The sequence below is a fragment of the Ranitomeya variabilis genome, chromosome 2 (assembly GCF_051348905.1).
Source record: "Ranitomeya variabilis isolate aRanVar5 chromosome 2, aRanVar5.hap1, whole genome shotgun sequence".
NCBI classification, from domain to species: Eukaryota; Metazoa; Chordata; class Amphibia; order Anura; family Dendrobatidae; genus Ranitomeya; species Ranitomeya variabilis.
In genome coordinates, this window is record NC_135233.1 from 1,076,855,716 (window position 1) to 1,076,876,258 (window position 20,543).

Below are 20,543 nucleotides of genomic sequence, written 5' to 3' on the forward strand. Positions count from 1 at the left end.
CACTACCACAGTACTGCTGTATATAGTGAAAATCACAGTCTCCTCTGAAGCCTGGCCACAGGCAGGGTTTGAAGGGAGCTCCATAGTGACCAGCATGGAAGTCTTCGACAACCTATTAGCACCCCACAGTCACATCATGGTTGTGACAATTGGCGCGTGGAATGACACACCCCCATGGTGGCGCAGAGAATGCCACTTTCAAAGTTTGACAGTGGCATTTAACAGGTTAACAATCGTTGGCGGCCCTTCATGCCACTTGTGATTGTTAGAGGGTGGTTCTGGCAGTATTACATACACATTACCTGCCGGGTATGGGGCAAGCTTACCCCGTGAGCCCGCTTCATACACCTGCTACTGACTTACGCCATAACGATGATGGAAGTAACAATAAAATGCTAGAATTGGGAATAGTAATAGAAAATAGTGAAATAGTAAAGCTAGAGAGTAGCGGGAGGAGGTGGAGCTAGAGGCAGAGCTCCTCCTTCCTCACATCTCCCCTTTATGTAGAATCTTGTCAGTAGCAACTGTCATTTCCTATCTCAACAACGTACTATTGATCTATGAGAATAAATAAATAAGAACAGTCACTCTTTGAGCTCCCCACACATCATAAAAAACAACACTCGTATACTTACCTCCCGGATCGACCCCACAATAGCAATGTACACACTGCTATTTTAAGCATTCACAAGACATTGTTGTCACATGACTGCTGCAGCCAATCAGCAACCACTTATATAAGCCGCAATGCAGATGGAGCTGCTCAGATGGGGAATGGAATGCTGAAGCCGATTAGCGGCCATTGATTGGCTGAAAGAACGGTTTAGGTTTGAGAGGTAAGTTTGTGGCTTTTTCTATGTTATGTGGGACAAGAAGACTTTGTTAATGCTTTTATTTCTCTTTTGTAATTTATAAACTTAATCATACTAAATACCCATCATCAGACCCATAGAAGATGTATAATTTTAGTTTTCTATTTGAAATTGTATTACAATATAGTAATGTGGTTTACACGTATAATACAATAGGAATTAACAATTAGAAATGATGAAATTACCATATACAAAATTACACCAGGGACGTCAGTGACGCTACATCTTCACTATCTTTATTTGCTTTAATTTCATTTACTCTTTATATCAGTAGGATTACACAGGATATTTTTTATTCAGGAAAACCAATTTTGAAAAAGCAAAAACCAAACCATGATTTCACAAGGCACTGATGAGAATCTGTCTCACTCTTCTAACAGCTAGGTGAGACTTCCTGCTTCTGATATGGGAGATAATTTATATCCTTGGTTTTTATCCTTGAAGATGCAGCTTCATTGATTGTGAAACTGTTCTTCTAGCAGTGTGCTGTCTGTGGACAATCTAAGGATTCTTTCTTATCTTATCGGCGAGGGATTGCACATATTTCATGGGGTAATGGGGAATTGGTAAACCCTGGTGCCGGGTTAAGGTCCAGCTCAGCACCTGGTGGAGCCTGGAATGTGAAGTTCTGGAGCAGGGTTGTGAAGAACAGAAACAATTCCATTTTTGCCAAGTTTTCTCCAGCACAACTTCTTTTACCTGGATAAAACATAAATAGATGATAAGAGTATTAAGTACTAGAGGAATTATATAGGAGTAGAATTTGATGGGTGTTTTCTTTCAGCTTAACTACCACTCTTGTCCTCAGGTTTTGTGTGCTATGGCAGCTCAGTCCAATTTGCTTCAAAGGATCTGAATTGTAATACGAGACACCATCTCTAATTTGCAATGTAGAAGAGACTAATGGAAGCGGGCTGTAACTCTTGCAACTATATGTGCCGTACTGCCTTAGCACTGCTTAAGAAGGAGCAACCAGATGACAATGACCGGGCGCTATAGTTTTATAGCTCCTTCTAAATTGTGAGCAGTAAAATGGAGTAACAAATGTAGGTCTAAGGGTACCGTCACACAGTACCATTTACATCGCTACGATGGCACGATTCGTGACGTCGCAGCGTCATATGAGTATTGCTCCAGCGTCGTAGACTGCGGTCACACGTTGCAATCACGGCGCTGGAGCGATGCCGAAGTCCCCGGGTAACCACAGTAAACATCGGGTTACTAAGCGTAGGGCCGCGCTTAGTAACCCGATGTTTACCGTGGTTACCAGCGTAAAAGTAAAAAAAAACAAACCGTACATACTCACCATCTGATGTCCGTCAGGTCCCTTGCCGTCTGCTTCCTGCTCTGACTGAGCACCGCCGTACAGTGAGAGCAGAGCGCAGCCGCGACGTCACCGCTGTGATCTGCTCTCACTTTCCAGCCGGCAGACAGTAAGAGCGGAAAGCAGACGGCAAGGGACCTGACGGACATCAGATGGTGAGTATGTACTGTTTGTTTTTTTTTACTTTTACGCTGGTAACCACGGTAAACATCGGGTTACTAAGCGCGGCCCTGCGATTAGTAACCCGATGTTTACCCTGGTTACCAGCGAACGCATCGCTGGATCGCTGTCACACACAACGATCCAGCGATGACAGCGGGAGATCCAGCGACGAAAGAAAGTTTCAAACGATCTGCTACGACGTACGATTCTCAGCTGGGTGCCTGATCGCAGTAGCGTGTCAGACACTGCGAGATCGTAACGATATCGCTACAACGTCACGAATCGTGCCGTCGTAGCGATAAAAATGCCACTGTGTGACGGTACCCTAAGGCACTCGAGAGGCTGTAGTGTGTGGCTGTCCAGCAGCATGCATGTCATGGTGCATTGAAGTTCAAAGGTCATTGGTTGACAGTAGTCTTATGCAATCTAATAGAAGCATGTACAACACAAGATTCGGAAAACTACAAAGCAGGGGTAGCACTCGATTCAAATAGAATTTGTGTTTCGCTGGATCTGGCAAATTTGAAAAAAATGTCCCTCAATTTACTTAAATAGATGAAAAATGCCCTCCACCAATTTACACAATGCAAAAGATTGCTTCAACCAGAGAAGACCCACTTGGTATACCAAAGCTGATCAGAAGGGACTATCATAGTGAATTTTATGCATTTTATTAATAAACAAAATGTCAACCAAGTACCCTATATTATTTTACATGCTTTACTATTTAATTTACTGCACATTGTTTTTATTCCAGGTTAAAATTGAAAAGCAGATATTTGCAGATACATCTTTTATAGCATTTTAGCATTATTATATAAAATGTACATGGTTTTGGTATATTCCTACATATCGTCTCCTTTACAGTCATTTAAATTGCATGATCGTTACCTAATGAAAAGGGAATGAAGGCTTCATTCTTCTTGAACTTTCCATCTGAGTCTAAAAAGTGTTCCGGATAAAACTCTTCAGGCTTCTCAAAGTAGGCTTTATCTTTCAGCGCAGAGTGCAACAATGGGATGACAGTTGTACCCTGAGGGGGAAAAGAACAGATAATGTAGAACCACTGTCATGGAGACCGTGTGAAGCTCTGGGTCAAATTATGATGAAGAGTTAACTAAACGTGCGCCGGGGCTTTGGGAATGTTGCAGGCAGCTGGTATGCAAATTGCCTCTTCAGAGAAAAAGAGGACCTGAACTCTATAGCGCCACCTGTTGGAAGGCAGCTGGTGACATCTACATATAAGTTGTTTTTTGCGCTCCCCCTTATGCTGTATACATGTGTTGGACAACTTTAACCATTTAATCTCAGCATTTATAGGGGTGTATGTTACATTGATGCTACACTGTTCATGTATTTTTTCACCTCCTGCATATGCTTATGTTTCCCTGCATGTGTGCCTAGCAGCGTCTATTTTTTAGTCTTTTTTCTATGAATGTATCATGTTAATAAAGTATTTTTGGGGGGCAAATATACTCCAAAGTATTACTGTGTGGAGTAAATTACACAGCAGGAGTAAGGGGCTACACAGAAATCATAGGACTCCATAATAAATGGTCTAATTGGCGCCCTCATTCCACCCACCAAAAGAAAGAAAAATATTCTGTGGGGCACTGAAGAACATATCTCACAACCTTGCAGTCCTTACAGGTCAATTTTGTTCCTATTGAAGCCCTAGATTCCTCTTTTATTGCCCCCGTAAAGTATGATGCCAACAAAAGTGCCCCAAAACACAGTGAATTGCTGCACAACAACATCCATTTGCACAGTATGATGACCCAACAGTACCCACCGGCAAAGTATGGTGACCCCCCAAGAATGAAAGATGCTTCATCTGTGACTCCGGTTCAGCCCTACACCTACATCTGATGACTTTAGGAAATTATATGACAGATGCATTCTAGATATAAAATTCACTGTTCTCATGCAAAAACCATACAGCAACAGAGAAGCCATGTCCATAAAACATTTACAAGGAAAAATAGAAGACATACAACCAATAATTTAACTTGCAATTTTTTTTTACCAGGCCCAAATCCCTAAAGCACAATACTTGACTAATGAACAATAAAAAACATTGGTCACTGTACCTTTGGCAGAAAATAGCCCCTGAATGTGATGTCCGTAGTTGTGGCATGTGGAACGCTTCCAGGTACGATGTCCCCAAATCTTTGAATTTCATGAATGACAGCATCAGTATATGGCATTTCCTTTCTATGTTCTACTTGAGGTTGAGCAGATCCAATAACATTTTCAATTTCACATTGCACTTTTTCTATCAGTTAAAATGAGACATATTGGGAGTTGGAATTCAATAGAGTTGCAATTGTAGTGGTGGTCAGGTTTTAACTGGCCCACAGGAGAATCATCCGGTGGGCCATCACCATCTTATATGAGCAGTTCTTGGCACAATATACTCGAATCACTATGCGCAGCCAAAGGTGGCATCTTATTCATTTCACAATCTACCCAGTTCATTGTTATATAAATTTGTGATTGAGGATAATGTCATATTTGGGCCCTGAAATTGGTTACTGGTGAGCCCTGTTCACCCCAGTCCGACATTGGTGGTGGTAGTAGTAAAACAGTTGGAAATACCCCTTTATGTTAATACAATCATATCTCCAAGATTCTATCAAAATATGTAGTAGGTATTATAATAACAATATTAGCAAATACCTCCAGTAAGAAATGAAGTATAGTCATTCTGATAAGCTTTCCCCGTGTGCAGGGCACTGCATTAGCTTAGGTTTCCATGGTTATGTACATTAATAACTTATAAACTAACTGTCACTATATGAGTGGTCAAAACCATGGAAACCTAAGCTACTGGAATGCCCTGCACATGGGGAAATCAGTATAGTGAATCAGGAGAACTATGTTACATTTCTAACTCTAGGCATTTGTTAAAATTATTAATGTTATTACACTTACTACATTTTGGGATCGGTTCTTGGCTATGGAAACTTTGCCTACCATCCATTTAGAAAACAGATTTGCTTTTATACTGTGCTGTATTATTATGAGGCAGTTACGGTGCCCATTACTGTACCTAAAGTTATTAAGCAGAAAATATATTTTATTTTATTATCCTATCAGCAATTCTTGTATACTTGCTAAACTATAATACATGAATTAGTTTTTGTTGACTCATAATATAAAATGGAAGATATGACAAACAAGGGATATTCCACTTTAATGGTGTTCCCAAACATTATAATTGTTCCATTTGTAGGCTCAGAAAATTGTAAAATACTTACTATATATACTAAAAGAATAATATATTGTTATGAGAACAATAAGAAATATAAATATACAACTGTATATATTTAAAGAAAAATAATTTCTTACTTTGGATATCTGGATATTTCATCATTAACAATAAGCCCCATCGTAAAGTGGTTGACGTGGTCTCCATTCCAGCGGCAAAAAGATTGTTGACCAATATGCCTAAGTTTTTGTTATGGTAGTATAATGAAGATTCCGGTTTTCCCTTCATGAAATAAAATGGAAAATAAAAGAAAGGATAAGATAATTTTTATTTTTACACAGAACTTTCTAAGTTAAGGTAATAATGACACAAATATCAGTAATTTTTGTGACAATGCATTGAAGATGGTAACTAGTGTTGGGCATTCCGATACTGCAATATCAGATACCGGCCGATATTCGCAGTATTGGAGTTCCATACGGAGTTCCGATACTTTTAGGATATCGAATACCGGAATCGGAAGTTCCCATAATGCATTGACCCAGTTTGAGTTTATTCAGCCAATGAGGATCCAAAGAAGTGTGGGCACATCCTGTTAGAGCATGTTAGGCATGTTAACTACTGGCATGGCTATGATTGGCTGCTGAAATGACGTCATGATGCACTATGAAAGCCACCGCCGCCATTTTGGGTTCACTCTGCTGTGAATTCAGTTAGGGATAGGATGCTGCTGTTCTAAGGGACAGTGTGACCTAGCGATTTGCTATATTGTGCTTTACCCAGGCTACTTTATCCAGGGGTGAACCTAGCCTCTCTGCTGCCTGAGGCGAACGGAAAAATGGCGCCCCCCCACCACAGTCCCTGCTTAAGGAGGGAGGGAGGAGGGGGGGCGGGCACTTGACCCCGGAGTTTTATAAAAAAAAAACTAGCAGCGCAAATCCAGTTACCGTATATACTCGCGTATAAGCTGACCCGAGTATAAGCCCACCCCCCTAATTTTGCCACAAAAAAATGGGAAAAGTTAATGACTAGAGTATAAGCCTAGGGTAGAAAATGCAGCAGCTACCGGTAAATTTCAAAAGTAAAAATAGATACCAATAAAAGTAAAATTAATTGAGACATCAGAAGGTTAAGTGTTTTTGAATATCCATATTGAATCAGGAGCCTCATATAATGCTCCATAAAGTTTGATGGGCCCCATTAGATGCTCCATATTAAAATATGCCCCATATAATCCTGCATAAAGGGTAATAAGGGCCCCATAAGATGCTCCATTGAGATATTTGCCCTTTATAGTGCTGCACAAGTGCTATGGCCCCATAAGATATAAGTATAATAGACTCCCCATAGTCCTCCATAGTATAATAGACTCCCCATAGTCCTCCATATAGTATAATATATTCCCTCTAATCCTCCATATAGTATAACGCACTCCCCATAGTCCTCCATAGAGTATAATACACTCCCCATAGTTCTCCATAGAGTATAATACACTCCCATAGTCCTCCAGAGTATAATGCAGTCCCCATATAGAATATAATACTGACATATAGTATAACGCAACCCCCCATAGAATATAATGCAGCCCCCCCATAGAACATAATGCAGTCCCCAACAGAATATAATGCAGTCCTACAGCATTATGGCCACCATGTACTGATATATATTGTATTCATGGGTGTGGAGAGCAGTGAATATTCATTCCCTTTAGTAGCGGGCACATGTGATCGCGTAGCAGCAGGAAGCCTGCAGCTGCGGCTACTGTGACCGCTATTAAAGTGAAATGAATATTCACTGCTCTCCACTCCTATAGTCCCTCCCATCTCTCAGCACCGGCTTCAGTGTATAGTGGTGGGAGCGACTATGGGTGTGGGGAGCAGTGACTATGAATTTCTCTTTAGCAGTGGGCACAGGCTTTAGGCGTAGCAGCCGACTCCTGCCTCCTGTCACCCACTGCTCCTTCTCCACTGGCACTGGGCGAGCCCCTTTGACTCACGGGCCCCATAGCAGCTACATGTTGTGCTGCTATTAGCGACACGCCACTGGCTGGGGGCAGGGGCGGACTCTAATAGCTTGTTGCCCCTGTTCAAGAAATGTGTCTGGGCCCCCCTTCCTGCTTGATACACTGCTTATGATGATGGCAATCTGGCAATGGCACCCTGGAGCCTCGGGCTCTGAGAAACAAGTCAGATTGTCCTCATTATCACTGCCCTGCAAGCAGGGGCGTACATAGCAATCACAGGGCCCCCATAGCAAAAGTTCTATTTGGGCCCCACACCTCTAAAAAATATATATATTTATATTTTTTCACTGAGTTGGATATATATATATATATATATATATATATATATATATATATATATATATATATATATATATATATATATAAATAGTGTGTGTGTTTGTAATAAATATATATGTTACACATAGATACACGTACATATACCTTATATGCAAACACACATACTGCAGTGTACATACATACAGATACACATACATATACCGTACATACATACACACAGATACACATACATATACTGTATATGCAAACACTCACATATGCCGTACATACACACAGATAAACATATGTATACTGTCATGCATACATGTACTATACATACACACATGCATATACCGTACATACACACACATACCATACATACATATAACGTACATACATACAGTATACTGTACATACACACAGATACACGTACCGTCATACATACACGCATATACCATACATACACATAGATACACATACATATACCGTACATACACATAGATACACATACATATACAGTTATATATACAAAGTATACACATACCGTACACACAGACATACACATATACTGTACATACATGCACATAAACATACATACCGTATATACATACAAATATATCGCAAATATATACACACATATTATACACACAGACATACACATATACTGTACATGCATACACAGATACACACAGAAGCATACACATAGATACACACATACTGTACATACACAGATGCACACATACATACATACATACATATACATACACACATACTAATCTTGTATAGGTGATCAGAGGAGCCTTGGAGGAGGGCAGTTCAGCTGGAGAGGGCTGCAGACCCCACTGTGGGGGATGGGGCACAGAGCAGACTGATATCAGCCCCCTGGTGCTGCTTTGCTGTCCAGTGCGGTGAGCTCCTCCCCCATCTCTTCACAGTGAGGACGGAGATGCTGCAGCCTGCTGGGAACAGAGCAGTGGAGGGAGAAGACACACTGTAAGTCCTGCTCTCCCTCCACTGATGTTCCTGCGTGCTGTGCTGCGGGGCCCCTGACTGAGTACTCACCAGTCACCATTGGGACGCGCCATGCAGGAGGACAGAGACAGCAGCCAGTGAGCGCTCTCCTCAGTCTGGTGAGGAAAGCGTTCATTGGCCAGCGTCTCTCCCTGCATGACACACCCCCTTTTTGAAGTCCTGCACTTCGCACGCCGCTCTCTCCCCAGCTGACTGAGGTTGTTGGCAGAATTAGAGGAGGGAGTGACAGGGGCCTGATGCTACATGATACGGGGCCTGCCTGCAGGGGCCACCCTCCACCTCTCGGCCCCAGAGCAGTGGCATTGGCGGTATGTCCGCTCCTGGCTGGGGGCCCCTAGGGGCCGAGAACTACAGAATCTGCCGCTCCCTCTCTTCTGCCGCCTGAGCCAAAGAGCTCAAATCACCTAATGGTAGCAGTGTCACTGGCTTTATCAACCGCTGTAGCTTTTTTTGCCTTGCAGCGCTGTTCACAGCCGTCTGCTTGGTCTCTTTGTGTGAGTGCAGCTCACGCTGTAGTGTATTCTGCAGCCAGCCACCTCCGGTTGTAGTCCACTCAGCGTGCGTCACTGCCTCATACATTGTCCTTTTTGTTCATTAGAGCTGCTCATTTGTCCTGATTTCTCCTATTAGTGTGTTTCCATCTGTATCCAGCTAGATTACAAGCACTATATAGGAGTAGATAGAGGAGCCTTTCTGCAGCCTTGTGCCGTGCAGCCCCAGCCAGATTAGTAATACCCTATTTTTGGGAGCCTCATCTATTGCATTGTAGGGTACCTTCCTGCATTATAATAGTATCACAAACTTTTTGTAGCTATCAGTTTTACATCTTTGGGCACATCCAGTGTCTTTTAGTCAAAAAATAGAAAGTTAATAAAGTTCACCAAACACTCCACTTTACAGTTGTGTAGGCCACATTAGCTCATACTAAAGTCTAGTCCACACTTAAAATTACATAAAATTAGTGTTTCTTATACCTGTTAGCAGGTGTTCAGGAATAAGCACACTAAGCCCTTAGTACTTTTCTGCCTATCTTTATCAGTCTACCAAGATGAAGAAGGCAGGGAGTAAGGCATGTGGTCGTGGGCATAGAGTTTCTATAGGGAGAGAATGTGTGGATTATGTGCCTGCTGCAGGCACCAGTGACTCAGCATCCCCCAGTTTTACCAGGGAACAGTCCTTTATGCGCAGCTTTGTGGGAGCTCGCCGTATCCCACTGCTGCGGGATGAACAAATTGAAGCCGTTGTCGGATGGATGGCAGCTAATGCATCAACTTCAATTAGTTCCACATCCTCTCAGGTCCAGAGCACTGAAGAGCACCCATCTGTCTCTTCACCACCTGTCAAATTGTCCAGGCAGTCAGAGAGCCCTGGACAGGAGCCATCTCTACTTCTGTTCTCTGAATCTCTTTGCTTGGAAAGAGGGGACCAGCCAAGCAGCATTCTAGAATCTGAAGAAGAGACACCATGCAGTGATGTACAACAGCTTTGTCTCTCTGAATCTGAAGAGGCAGGTGGGCCAGTGCCTAAGGTCAGCACACCTCAGTACGCATCTGATGATGAGACTCAGTTGCCTCTTTCTGGTGCGTACTGTGCTGTAGAGACTACCCAGAAGAAGCAGTTGTTTGAAGAGGATGGTGTAGATGATGAGGTCCTTGACCCATCATAGCGTGAGGTACAGGAAGGTGGTGGGAGCAGCTTTGAGGAAGAGATTCCCTGAACGGCCCAAAAAGGAGGGAGAGGGAGGGGGCAGACTTGGTTGCCTGTAGCCTCCACTTCGGCACCAATTAGGAGCATGCATGTTCTAAAACCCAAAATGAGTGCTCCCAAGGCTTGCAGTGCCTGGTCCTTTTTTGACACAGTTGCAGATGACATTTGCTTTGTTAAATGCAAGGTGTGTAATCAGAAAGTCAAAAGAGGGAAAAGTGTCAGCAACCTCAATACCACAAATATGTGGAAACGTGGGGACCAAGCACGTGGTGGAGTTACAAAGTCACCCTGAAGACCTAGGCCAACCTACAGCGTCACCTACCACCTCTTCAGCTGGTATTGTAGCCTCTTCCTCCAGCTCACACACAGCTGGTTCGGCTTCCTCACAAGATCGCCATGGAAGAACCTCTGGCACAGTTGTACAGAGACACAGTGTCACTCCACCCACAGCACCATGTTCCCTGTCATCCTCACACTCCCAGGCCAGTCTACAGCCATCGGTAGCACAGGCATGGGAGAAAAGAAGCCCATACGCGGCAAACCACCCCGAGCACAGGCTCTGAATGCTAGCATTGCATAACTACTGTCCCTTCAAATGCTCTCATTCAGGCTGGTGGAGACTGACACCTTCCGTAACTTCATGGCATTGGCAGTCCCACAATAAAACATGCCCATCCGCTTTTATTTCAGCAGGCAAGCCGTGCCTGCCCTGCAAAAGCATGTGGAGGGAAAAAATAAACATGCGCTTCTAGACGCCGTCAGTAGCAAGGTCCACCTGACCACCGATGCATGGACCAGTAACCGTGGACAGGGACGATACCTTTCCCTCACTGCCCATTGGGTAAATGTTGTGGAGCCGGGCACAGATCTTGAGAGTGGCGCTGTACGTGTTCTGCCAACTCCAAGGATTGCAGGAATCCAGTTTGTACACATTGACTCCTTCTCATACTCCAGTTCATTTGAATCATCACTGCAGGAGCCGTCACAGTCTACCTCCACATGGACCCGTGAAGGTTTGCCTGTTACTACCGATATGAGCACAGCCATGGCCAAACGTCAACAGGCCATATTGAATTTAATTTCTTTGGGGAATCGAAGCCACACAGCGCAGGAGCTCTGGAATGCCATCAAGCAGGAGAGCGATGTGTGGTTTGTGCCAGCGAATCTCCAGCCAGGCATGGTAGTGTGTGACAATGGCCGAAATCTGGTGGTAGCTCTGGGCCTAGGCAACCTCACTCACATTCCATGTCTGGCTCATGTGCTCAACTTGGTCGTGCAGAGTTTTTTGAGGGACTATCCGGATCTTGATGAACTGCTGCACAAGGTCCGCACAGAGTGCGCTCACTTGCGGCGTTCCAGCATGGCAAGATCGCGCATTGCAGCTCTGCAGCGCCGATTCTGCCTTCCGGAACATCGCATCATATGTGACCTACCCACCAGGTGGAATTTAACGTTACATATGTTGGAGAGGTTGTGTGAGCAGCAGGCAGCAGTAATGGAGTTCCAGCTGCATCAGGCGCACACAAGTCGCACAGCGCGCCGTTCACACTTCACCATCACTGAGTGGGCCTCTATGAAGGACATCTGCAATGTTTTGCGTGCCTTCAATGATTCCACACGGATGGCGAGTGCAGATGATGCACTAGTCAGCAGGACTATCCCCCTTATCTGCCTGCTTGAAAAAACACTGCAAGCACTAACAGAGGAGGTTGTGGAAGAGGTCGAGGATGAGGAGTCACAAATGCCATCTGTTTCTGGACAGTCTGCGCAACATGGTTTCTCACAAAGGCCTAGGCAGGGAACACTTTGTGAGGAGGATGAGGAAGAGTGAATGGAGGAGGAAGACATCTGTCCAGAGGAGGGAGGTACACAATGCTCTAGTAGTCAGTATGTAGAGCAAGGGTGGGGTGATGCAGAGCAGGCAGAGATGACGCCTCAAGCAGGGGAAAGCGTTTCTTGGCCAGTTGGCAGTCTGCAGCACATGGTTGATTTCATGCTTCAGTGCCTGAGAAACGACCGCCGCATTGCCCACATTCTCAACACGGCTGATTATTGGGTGTACACCCTCCTAGATCCTCACTACCGGGACAACTTACAAAGCCTCATAACACCATTGAACCGGGAGTGTAAAATGCGGAAGTACCAAGACACACTCGTGCATTCCTGTTGTGAATTCTGCTTTTGGGCTCCTTCCGGTGGTTGTAGGTGGTAATGCAGTTGTCCCTGGTTCCTTCTGCCTTGCTGCCAAATCAGCAAAGATAAGTGTCTGGTTTTGTTTTTGTGGCACACATGCTGTGTGCTTAATAATTCAGTGCTGTTCATTGTTTTTTTGTCCAGCTTAGATTGTGTCAGTATTTTCTCAGTCTTGTTGGATTCTCAGGAGTTGCAGATATACATTCCATGTCTTTAGTTAGATTGTGGAACTTTTTGTATTATCTGCTGTGGATATTTTTGGAAGGGTTTTAATACTGACCGCTTAGTATTCTGTCCTATCTTTCCCTATTTAGCTAGAGTGGCCTCTTTTGCTGAATTCTGTTTTCTGCCTGCATGTGTCTTTCCTCTCCTACTCACAGTTAGGGTTGAGCGAAACGGGTCGATCATTTTCAAAAGTCGCCGACTTTTGGCTAAGTCGGCGTCTCATGAAACCCGATCCGACCCCTGTGCTTGTCGGCCATGCGGTACGCGACTTTCGCGCCAAAGTCGCGTTTCAATGACGCGAAAAGCGCCATTTCTCAGCCAATGAAGGTGAACGCAGAGTGTGGGCAGCGTGATGACATAGATCCTGGTCCCCACCATCTTAGAGAAGGGCATTGCAGTGATTGGCTTGCTGTCTGCGGCGTCACAGGGGCTATAAAGGGGCGTTCCCGCCGACCGCCATCTTACTGCTGCTGATCTGAGCTTAGGGAGAGGTTGCTGCCGCTTCGTCAGAAGCAGGGAGAGCGTTAGGCAGGGTCCACTAACCACCAAACCGCTTGTGCTGCAGCGATTTCCACTGTCCAACACCACCTTCGGTGTGCAGGGACTGTGGAAGCTATTTTTTTTTTTTTTCCCCTCAGCGCTGTAGCTCATTGGGCTGCCCTAGAAGGCTCCGTGATAGCTGTATTGCTGTGTGTACGCCACTGTGGAAACCAACTGCTTTTTTCAAAGCACATATCCTCTTGTTCCTTCCTTTCTGCACAGCTATCTTTTTTGTTTGTCCACACTTTTTATTTAATTTGTGCATCAGTCCACTCCTATTGCTGCCTGCCATACCTGGCTTAGATTACTGCAGGGAGATAGTAATTGTAGGACAGTCCCTGTTTTTTTTTTGTTTTTTTTGTGGGAGATTAAGATTGGCATTTCTGCTACAGTGCCATCCCTGTGTGTGCCATCTCTCACTGAGTGGGCCATAGAAAGCCTATTTATTTTTTCCGTGATTTGTGTTCTAAATTCTACCTCAACACAAAAACACTACATCAATCAGTGGGAGAAAAATATTGGCCTCAGTCAGGGCTTGTGTGCCACTGCTGTGTGTGCTATCTCTCATTCAGTGGGCTATAGAAAGCCTATTTATTTATTTATTTTTTTTCTTATTATTTGGTTTCTAAAGTCTCCCTGAAAAAAAAAAAAAATAAATAAAAAAACAGTGGGAGAGTAATATTGCCCTTTCAGCTTGTGTGCCAGTCTTGACTCCTGGGTGTGCCACCTCTCTCCCTCTCATTCAGTGGGCCATAGAAAGCCTTTTTTTTTTTTTTTTTTTAAATATTATTGGGTTTCTAAAGTCTCCCTTAAAAAAAAAAAATACATAAAAAAACAGTGGGAGAGTAATATTGCCCTTTCAGCTTGTGTGCCAGTCTTGACTCCTGGGTGTGCCACCTCTCTCTCTCATTCAGTGGGCCATAGAAAGGCTATTTTTTTTTTTGTTTTTTTAATATTATTTGGTTTCTAAAGTCTCCCTGAAAAAAAAAAAAAAAACATAAAAAAACAGTGGGAGAGTAATATTGCCCTTTCAGCTTGTGTGCCAGTCTTGACTCCTGGGTGTGCCACCTCTCTCTCATTCAGTGGGCCATAGAAAGCCTATTTATTTTTTTTTTTAAATATTATTGGGTTTCTAAAGTCTCCCTTAAAAAACAAAAAATACATAAAAAAACAGTGGGAGAGTAATATTGCCCTTTCAGCTTGTGTGCCAGTCTTGACTCCTGGGTGTGCCACCTCTCTCTCTCATTCAGTGGGCCATAGAAAGGCTATTTTTTTTTTGTTTTTTTTAATATTATTTGGTTTCTAAAGTCTCCCTGAAAAAAAAAAAATACATAAAAAAACAGTGGGAGAGTAATATTGCCCTTTCAGCTTGTGTGCCAGTCTTGACTCCTGGGTGTGCCACCTCTCTCTCTCATTCAGTGGGCCATAGAAAGGCTATTTTTTTTTTTGGTTTTTTTAATATTATTTGGTTTCTAAAGTCTCCCTGAAAAAAAAAAAAAAAACATAAAAAAACAGTGGGAGAGTAATATTGCCCTTTCAGCTTGTGTGCCAGTCTTGACTCCTGGGTGTGCCACCTCTCTCCCTCTCATTCAGTGGGCCATAGAAAGCCTATTTATTTTTTTTTTTTAATATTATTGGGTTTCTAAAGTCTCCCTTAAAAAACAAAAAATACATAAAAAAACAGTGGGAGAGTAATATTGCCCTTTCAGCTTGTGTGCCAGTCTTGACTCCTGGGTGTGCCACCTCTCTCTCTCATTCAGTGGGCCATAGAAAGGCTATTTTTTTTTTTTTTGTTTTTTTAATATTATTTGGTTTCTAAAGTCTCCCTGAAAAAAAAAAAAAAACATAAAAAAACAGTGGGAGAGTAATATTGCCCTTTCAGCTTGTGTGCCAGTCTTGACTCCTGGGTGTGCCACCTCTCTCTCTCATTCAGTGGGCCATAGAAAGGCTATTTTTTTTTTGGTTTTTTTAATATTATTTGGTTTCTAAAGTCTCCCTTAAAAAACAAAAAATACATAAAAAAACAGTGGGAGAGTAATATTGCCCTTTCAGCTTGTGTGCCAGTCTTGACTCCTGGGTGTGCCACCTCTCTCTCTCATTCAGTGGGCCATAGAAAGGCTATTTTTTTTTTTTGGTTTTTTTAATATTATTTGGTTTCTAAAGTCTCCCTGAAAAAAAAAAAAAAAACATAAAAAAACAGTGGGAGAGTAATATTGCCCTTTCAGCTTGTGTGCCAGTCTTGACTCCTGGGTGTGCCACCTCTCTCCCTCTCATTCAGTGGGCCATAGAAAGCCTATTTATTTTTTTTTTTAAATATTATTGGGTTTCTAAAGTCTCCCTTAAAAAACAAAAAATACATAAAAAAACAGTGGGAGAGTAATATTGCCCTTTCAGCTTGTGTGCCAGTCTTGACTCCTGGGTGTGCCACCTCTCTCTCATTCAGTGGGCCATAGAAAGCATTTTTTTTTTTTCCTTGATTTGTGTTCTAAAATCTACCTCAACACAAAAACACTACATCAATCAGTGGGAGAAAAATATTGGCCTCAGTCAGGGCTTGTGTGCCACTGCTGTGTGTGCTATCTCTCATTCAGTGGGCTATAGAAAGCCTATTTATTTATTTATTTTTTTCTTATTATTTGGTTTCTAAAGTCTCCCTGAAAAAAAAAAAAATAAAATAAAAAAACAGTGGGAGAGTAATATTGCCCTTTCAGCTTGTGTGCCAGTCTTGACTCCTGGGTGTGCCACCTCTCTCCCTCTCATTCAGTGGGCCATAGAAAGCCTTTTTTTTTTTTTTTTTTTTAAATATTATTGGGTTTCTAAAGTCTCCCTTAAAAAACAAAAAATACATAAAAAAACAGTGGGAGAGTAATATTGCCCTTTCAGCTTGTGTGCCAGTCTTGACTCCTGGGTGTGCCACCTCTCTCTCTCATTCAGTGGGCCATAGAAAGGCTATTTTTTTTTTTGTTTTTTTAATATTATTTGGTTTCTAAAGTCTCCCTGAAATAAAAAAAAAACTTAAAAAAACAGTGGGAGAGTAATATTGCCCTTTCAGCTTGTGCGCCAGTCTTGACTCCTGGGTGTGCCACCTCTCTCTCTCTCTAATTGTGGGCCATAGAAAGCCTTTTTTTTTTTTTTTTTTTTAATATTATTTGGTTTCTAAAGTCTCCCTGAGAAAAAAAAAAAAAATAAATTAGGTGGGAGATTAATATTGACATTAGTGCTTGAGTGACAGTCCTGCGTGTGTGTCATCTCTGTGATTTTGTGCCACAGAAAACAGAGTGTGTAACATTGTGCCTGATTTTCCTTGTGGTCTCACCAACCTGTTAAGGGATATTGAAATCATACTGAAGTTATAGCTCACCGTGTAAGTTGTTTGACAGCAACAAATAAAGTTACTTTGGTTAAGATTTTAAAACAATGAGGAAGTCTGGTGCAAGAGGTCGTCGTGGGCGTTCATTGTCAGCTGGTAATGATGGTAGTGGTAGTGGAGCATCAGGTGGTCGTGGGGATAAAAATATTCCACCTAAGTCTGGAGCTGTGGAGCCAGTTTCGTCGTCAGGCTACACAAGGCCTCGAACGCTCTCTTTTCTGGGAGTAGGAAAACCGCTTTTAAAGGCGGAGCAGCAACAGCAAGTTTTGGCTTACATTGCAGACTCAGCCTCTAGCTCTTTTGCCTCCTCTTCCGAAACTGGTAAATGTAAAAGCAGCGCGTCGCTTGTGGATGTTCACGGTCAGGGACAAGTCGCTTCCTTGTCCTCCTCAGCAAAAACTACAACAAGAGAGAAGGATGCAGCAGGCGACACAACGGGTCACTCCATGGAGCTCTTTACACATACCGTCCCTGGCTTAGAAAGTGAAACATTTAACAGGCCATGCCCATTACAAGTATATTCTGACATGGAGTGCACTGATGCACAGCCACAGCCAGAGTACTATGCTGCTCCTTTGACTCAGACCACCACATTGCCCTCTCAGGGTACAGATCCACAATCAGACCCTGATGAGACTATGTTGCCCCGCCACGAACGCTATACCACCGACCGACACAGTGACACAGACGAAGTTGCACACGAGCTCGAAGAGGAGGTAATAGATGACCCAGTTATTGACCCCGATTGGCAGCCATTGGGGGAACAGGGTGCAGGCGGCAGTAGTTCAGAAGCGGAGGTGGAGGAGGGGCCGCAGCAGGCATCAACATCGCAACAGGTTCCATCTGCCGGGCCCGTATCTGGCCCAAAACGCGTGTCAAAGCCAAAACCTGTTGGAGCACAGCGTTGCCATCCGGTTAAAGCTCAGTCTGCAATCCCTGAAAAGGGATCCGAGTCTAGGAAGAGTGCAGTCTGGCATTTTTTTAAACAACATCCAACTGATCAGCGCAAAGTCATCTGTCAAAAATGTTCAACTAGCTTAAGCAGAGGTCAGAATCTGAAAAGTCTAAATACTAGTTGCATGCATAGACACTTAACCACCATGCATTTTCAAGCCTGGACTAACTACCAAACGTCCCTCAAGGTTGTAGCACCCTCGGCCAATGAAGCTAGTCAGCAACGCAACATCCCTTCCGTCACTGTAAGGCCACCATTTTCCGCACCACCGGCAGTATCTGTGCAGGTTTCTTTGCCAGCCAAAAGCAGTCAGGGTCAGGGAATCACCAGTTTTGTAGGAGGAAATATTGCATCTAGGGCACCGGCGGAAACAATACCGTCTCCAACCGTCTCTCAGTCTGCCATGTACACCGGCACACCCGAAAGTTCCACGATCTCCAGCTCTCCAGTCCAGCTCACCCTACATGAGACTCTGGTTAGAAAAAGGAAGTACTTATCCTCGCATCCGCGTACACAGTGTTTTAACGCCCACATAGCTAGACTAATCTCGTTAGAGATGATGCCCTACCGGTTAGTTGAAAGCGAAGCTTTCAAAGCCCTGATGGAGTACGCTGAACCACGATACGAGCTACCCAGTCGACACTTTTTTTCCAGAAAAGCCATCCCAGCCCTGCACCAGCATGTTAAACAGCGCATCGTCCATGCACTCAGGCAATCTGTGAGTACAAAGGTGCACCTGACTACAGATGCATGGACCAGTAGGCATGGCCAGGGACGTTATGTGTCCATCACGGCACACTGGGTGAATGTGGTGGATGCAGGGTCCACAGGCGACATCAATTTAGGGACAGTTGTGCCTAGCCCACGGTCTAGGAAACAGTTGGCTGTAGGCGTTCGCACCCCCTCCTCCTCCTCCTCCTCGTCCTCCTGCAGAAGCTACAGCTCTTCCACAGAACGCAGTCTGCCAACCACTCCATCGGCAGATGACACTGTTGCACACCAGTTGTCCCATTATGGGCCAGCTACTGCCAAGCGTCAGCAGGCTGTATTGGCTATGAAGTGCTTGGGCGACAACAGACACACCGCGGAAGTTCTGTCCGAGTTCTTGCAACAAGAAACGCAGTCGTGGCTGGGCACAGTAGATCTTGAGGCAGGCAAGGTAGTGAGTGATAACGGAAGGAATTTCATGGCTGCCATCTCCCTTTCCCAACTGAAACACATTCCTTGCCTGGCTCACACCTTAAACCTGGTGGTGCAGTGCTTATTGAAAACTTATCCTGGGTTCTCCGATCTGCTCCTCAAAGTGCGTGCACTTTGCTCACATATCCGACGTTCGCCTGTACACGCCAGCCGTATGCAGACCTATCAGCGGTCTTTGAACCTTCCCCAGCATCGCCTAATCATAGACGTTGCAACAAGGTGGAACTCAACACTGCACATGCTTCAGAGACTGTGCGAACAGAGGCGTGCTGTTATTTATTTGTGGGAGGATACACGGGCAGGCAGTAGGATGGCAGACATGGAGTTGTCAGGTGTGCAGTGGTCTAAGATACAAGACATGTGTCAAGTCCTTCAGTGTTTTGAGGAATGCACACGGCTGGTTAGTGCAGACAACGCCGTAATAAGCATGAGCATCCCCCTAATGCGTCTGCTGATGCAAAGTTTGACGCACATAAAGGAGCAGGCGTCTGCACCAGAGGAAGAGGAAAGCCTTGATGACAGTCAGCCATTGTCTGGTCAGGGCAGTGTACAGGACGAGGTAGCGGGCGAAGAGGAGGTGGAGGACGAGGAGGATGATGGGGATGAGTATATTTTTAATGCCGAACCTTTCCCGGGGGCACAGGAAATTGGTTGCGTGTCACGGCCGGGTTCTGGTTTTTTGAGGGACACAAGTGACGTAGATTTGCCTGCAACTGCCCCTCAACCAATCACAACCGGAGATTTGACAACTGGAACTTTGGCCCACATGGCGGATTATGCCTTACGTATCCTAAAAAGGGACACACGCATTACGAAAATGATGAACGATGACGATTACTGGTTGGCCTGCCTCCTTGATCCACGCTATAAAGGCAAATTGCAAAATATTATGCCACATGAGAACTTGGAACTAATATTAGCAACCAAACAATCAACTCTTGTTGACCGTTTGCTTCAGGCATTCCCAGCACACAGCGCACGTGATCGTTCTCACACGAGCTCCAGGGGGCAGCAGACTAGGAGTGTTAGGGGTGCACACATCAGAAGTGGCGTTGGACAGAGGGGTTTTCTGACCAGGTTGTGGAGTGATTTTGCTATGACCGCAGACAGGACAGGTACTGCTGCATCAATTGAAAGTGACAGGAGACAACATTTGTCCAGTATGGTTACTAACTATTTTTCATCCCTTATCGATGTTCTCCCTCAACCGTCATTCCCATTTGATTACTGGGCCTCCAAATTAGACACCTGGCCAGAATTGGCAGAATATGCATTGCAGGAGCTTGCTTGCCCGGCAGCAAGTGTCCTATCAGAAAGAGTATTCAGTGCTGCAGGTTCAATATTAACCGAAAAAAGGACTCGTCTGGCTACCCAAAATGTTGACGATCTAACATTCATTAAAATGAACCACAACTGGATTTCGAAATCTTTTGCCCCACCTTGCCCGGCCGACACCTAGCTTTCCTATGAA

General features: G+C 44.1%; 1 protein-coding gene across 1 annotated transcript in view; it reads right to left on the bottom strand.

Annotated features, from left to right (window-relative positions):
- Positions 1-1,086: 1,086 nt before the first annotated feature.
- The window catches only part of LOC143808696 (cytochrome P450 2B11-like), a 127,838-nt gene continuing 108,381 nt past the window's right edge, over positions 1,087-20,543 (bottom strand). The window contains exons 7-10 of the mRNA XM_077291618.1: positions 5,710-5,851; positions 4,449-4,633; positions 3,250-3,391; positions 1,087-1,571 (exon numbers count right to left, since the gene is read on the bottom strand). Coding sequence (XP_077147733.1) covers positions 1,393-1,571; positions 3,250-3,391; positions 4,449-4,633; positions 5,710-5,851 — 648 coding nt within the window. The 3' untranslated portion in view covers positions 1,087-1,392. The remainder of the gene's footprint in view (positions 1,572-3,249; positions 3,392-4,448; positions 4,634-5,709; positions 5,852-20,543) is intronic.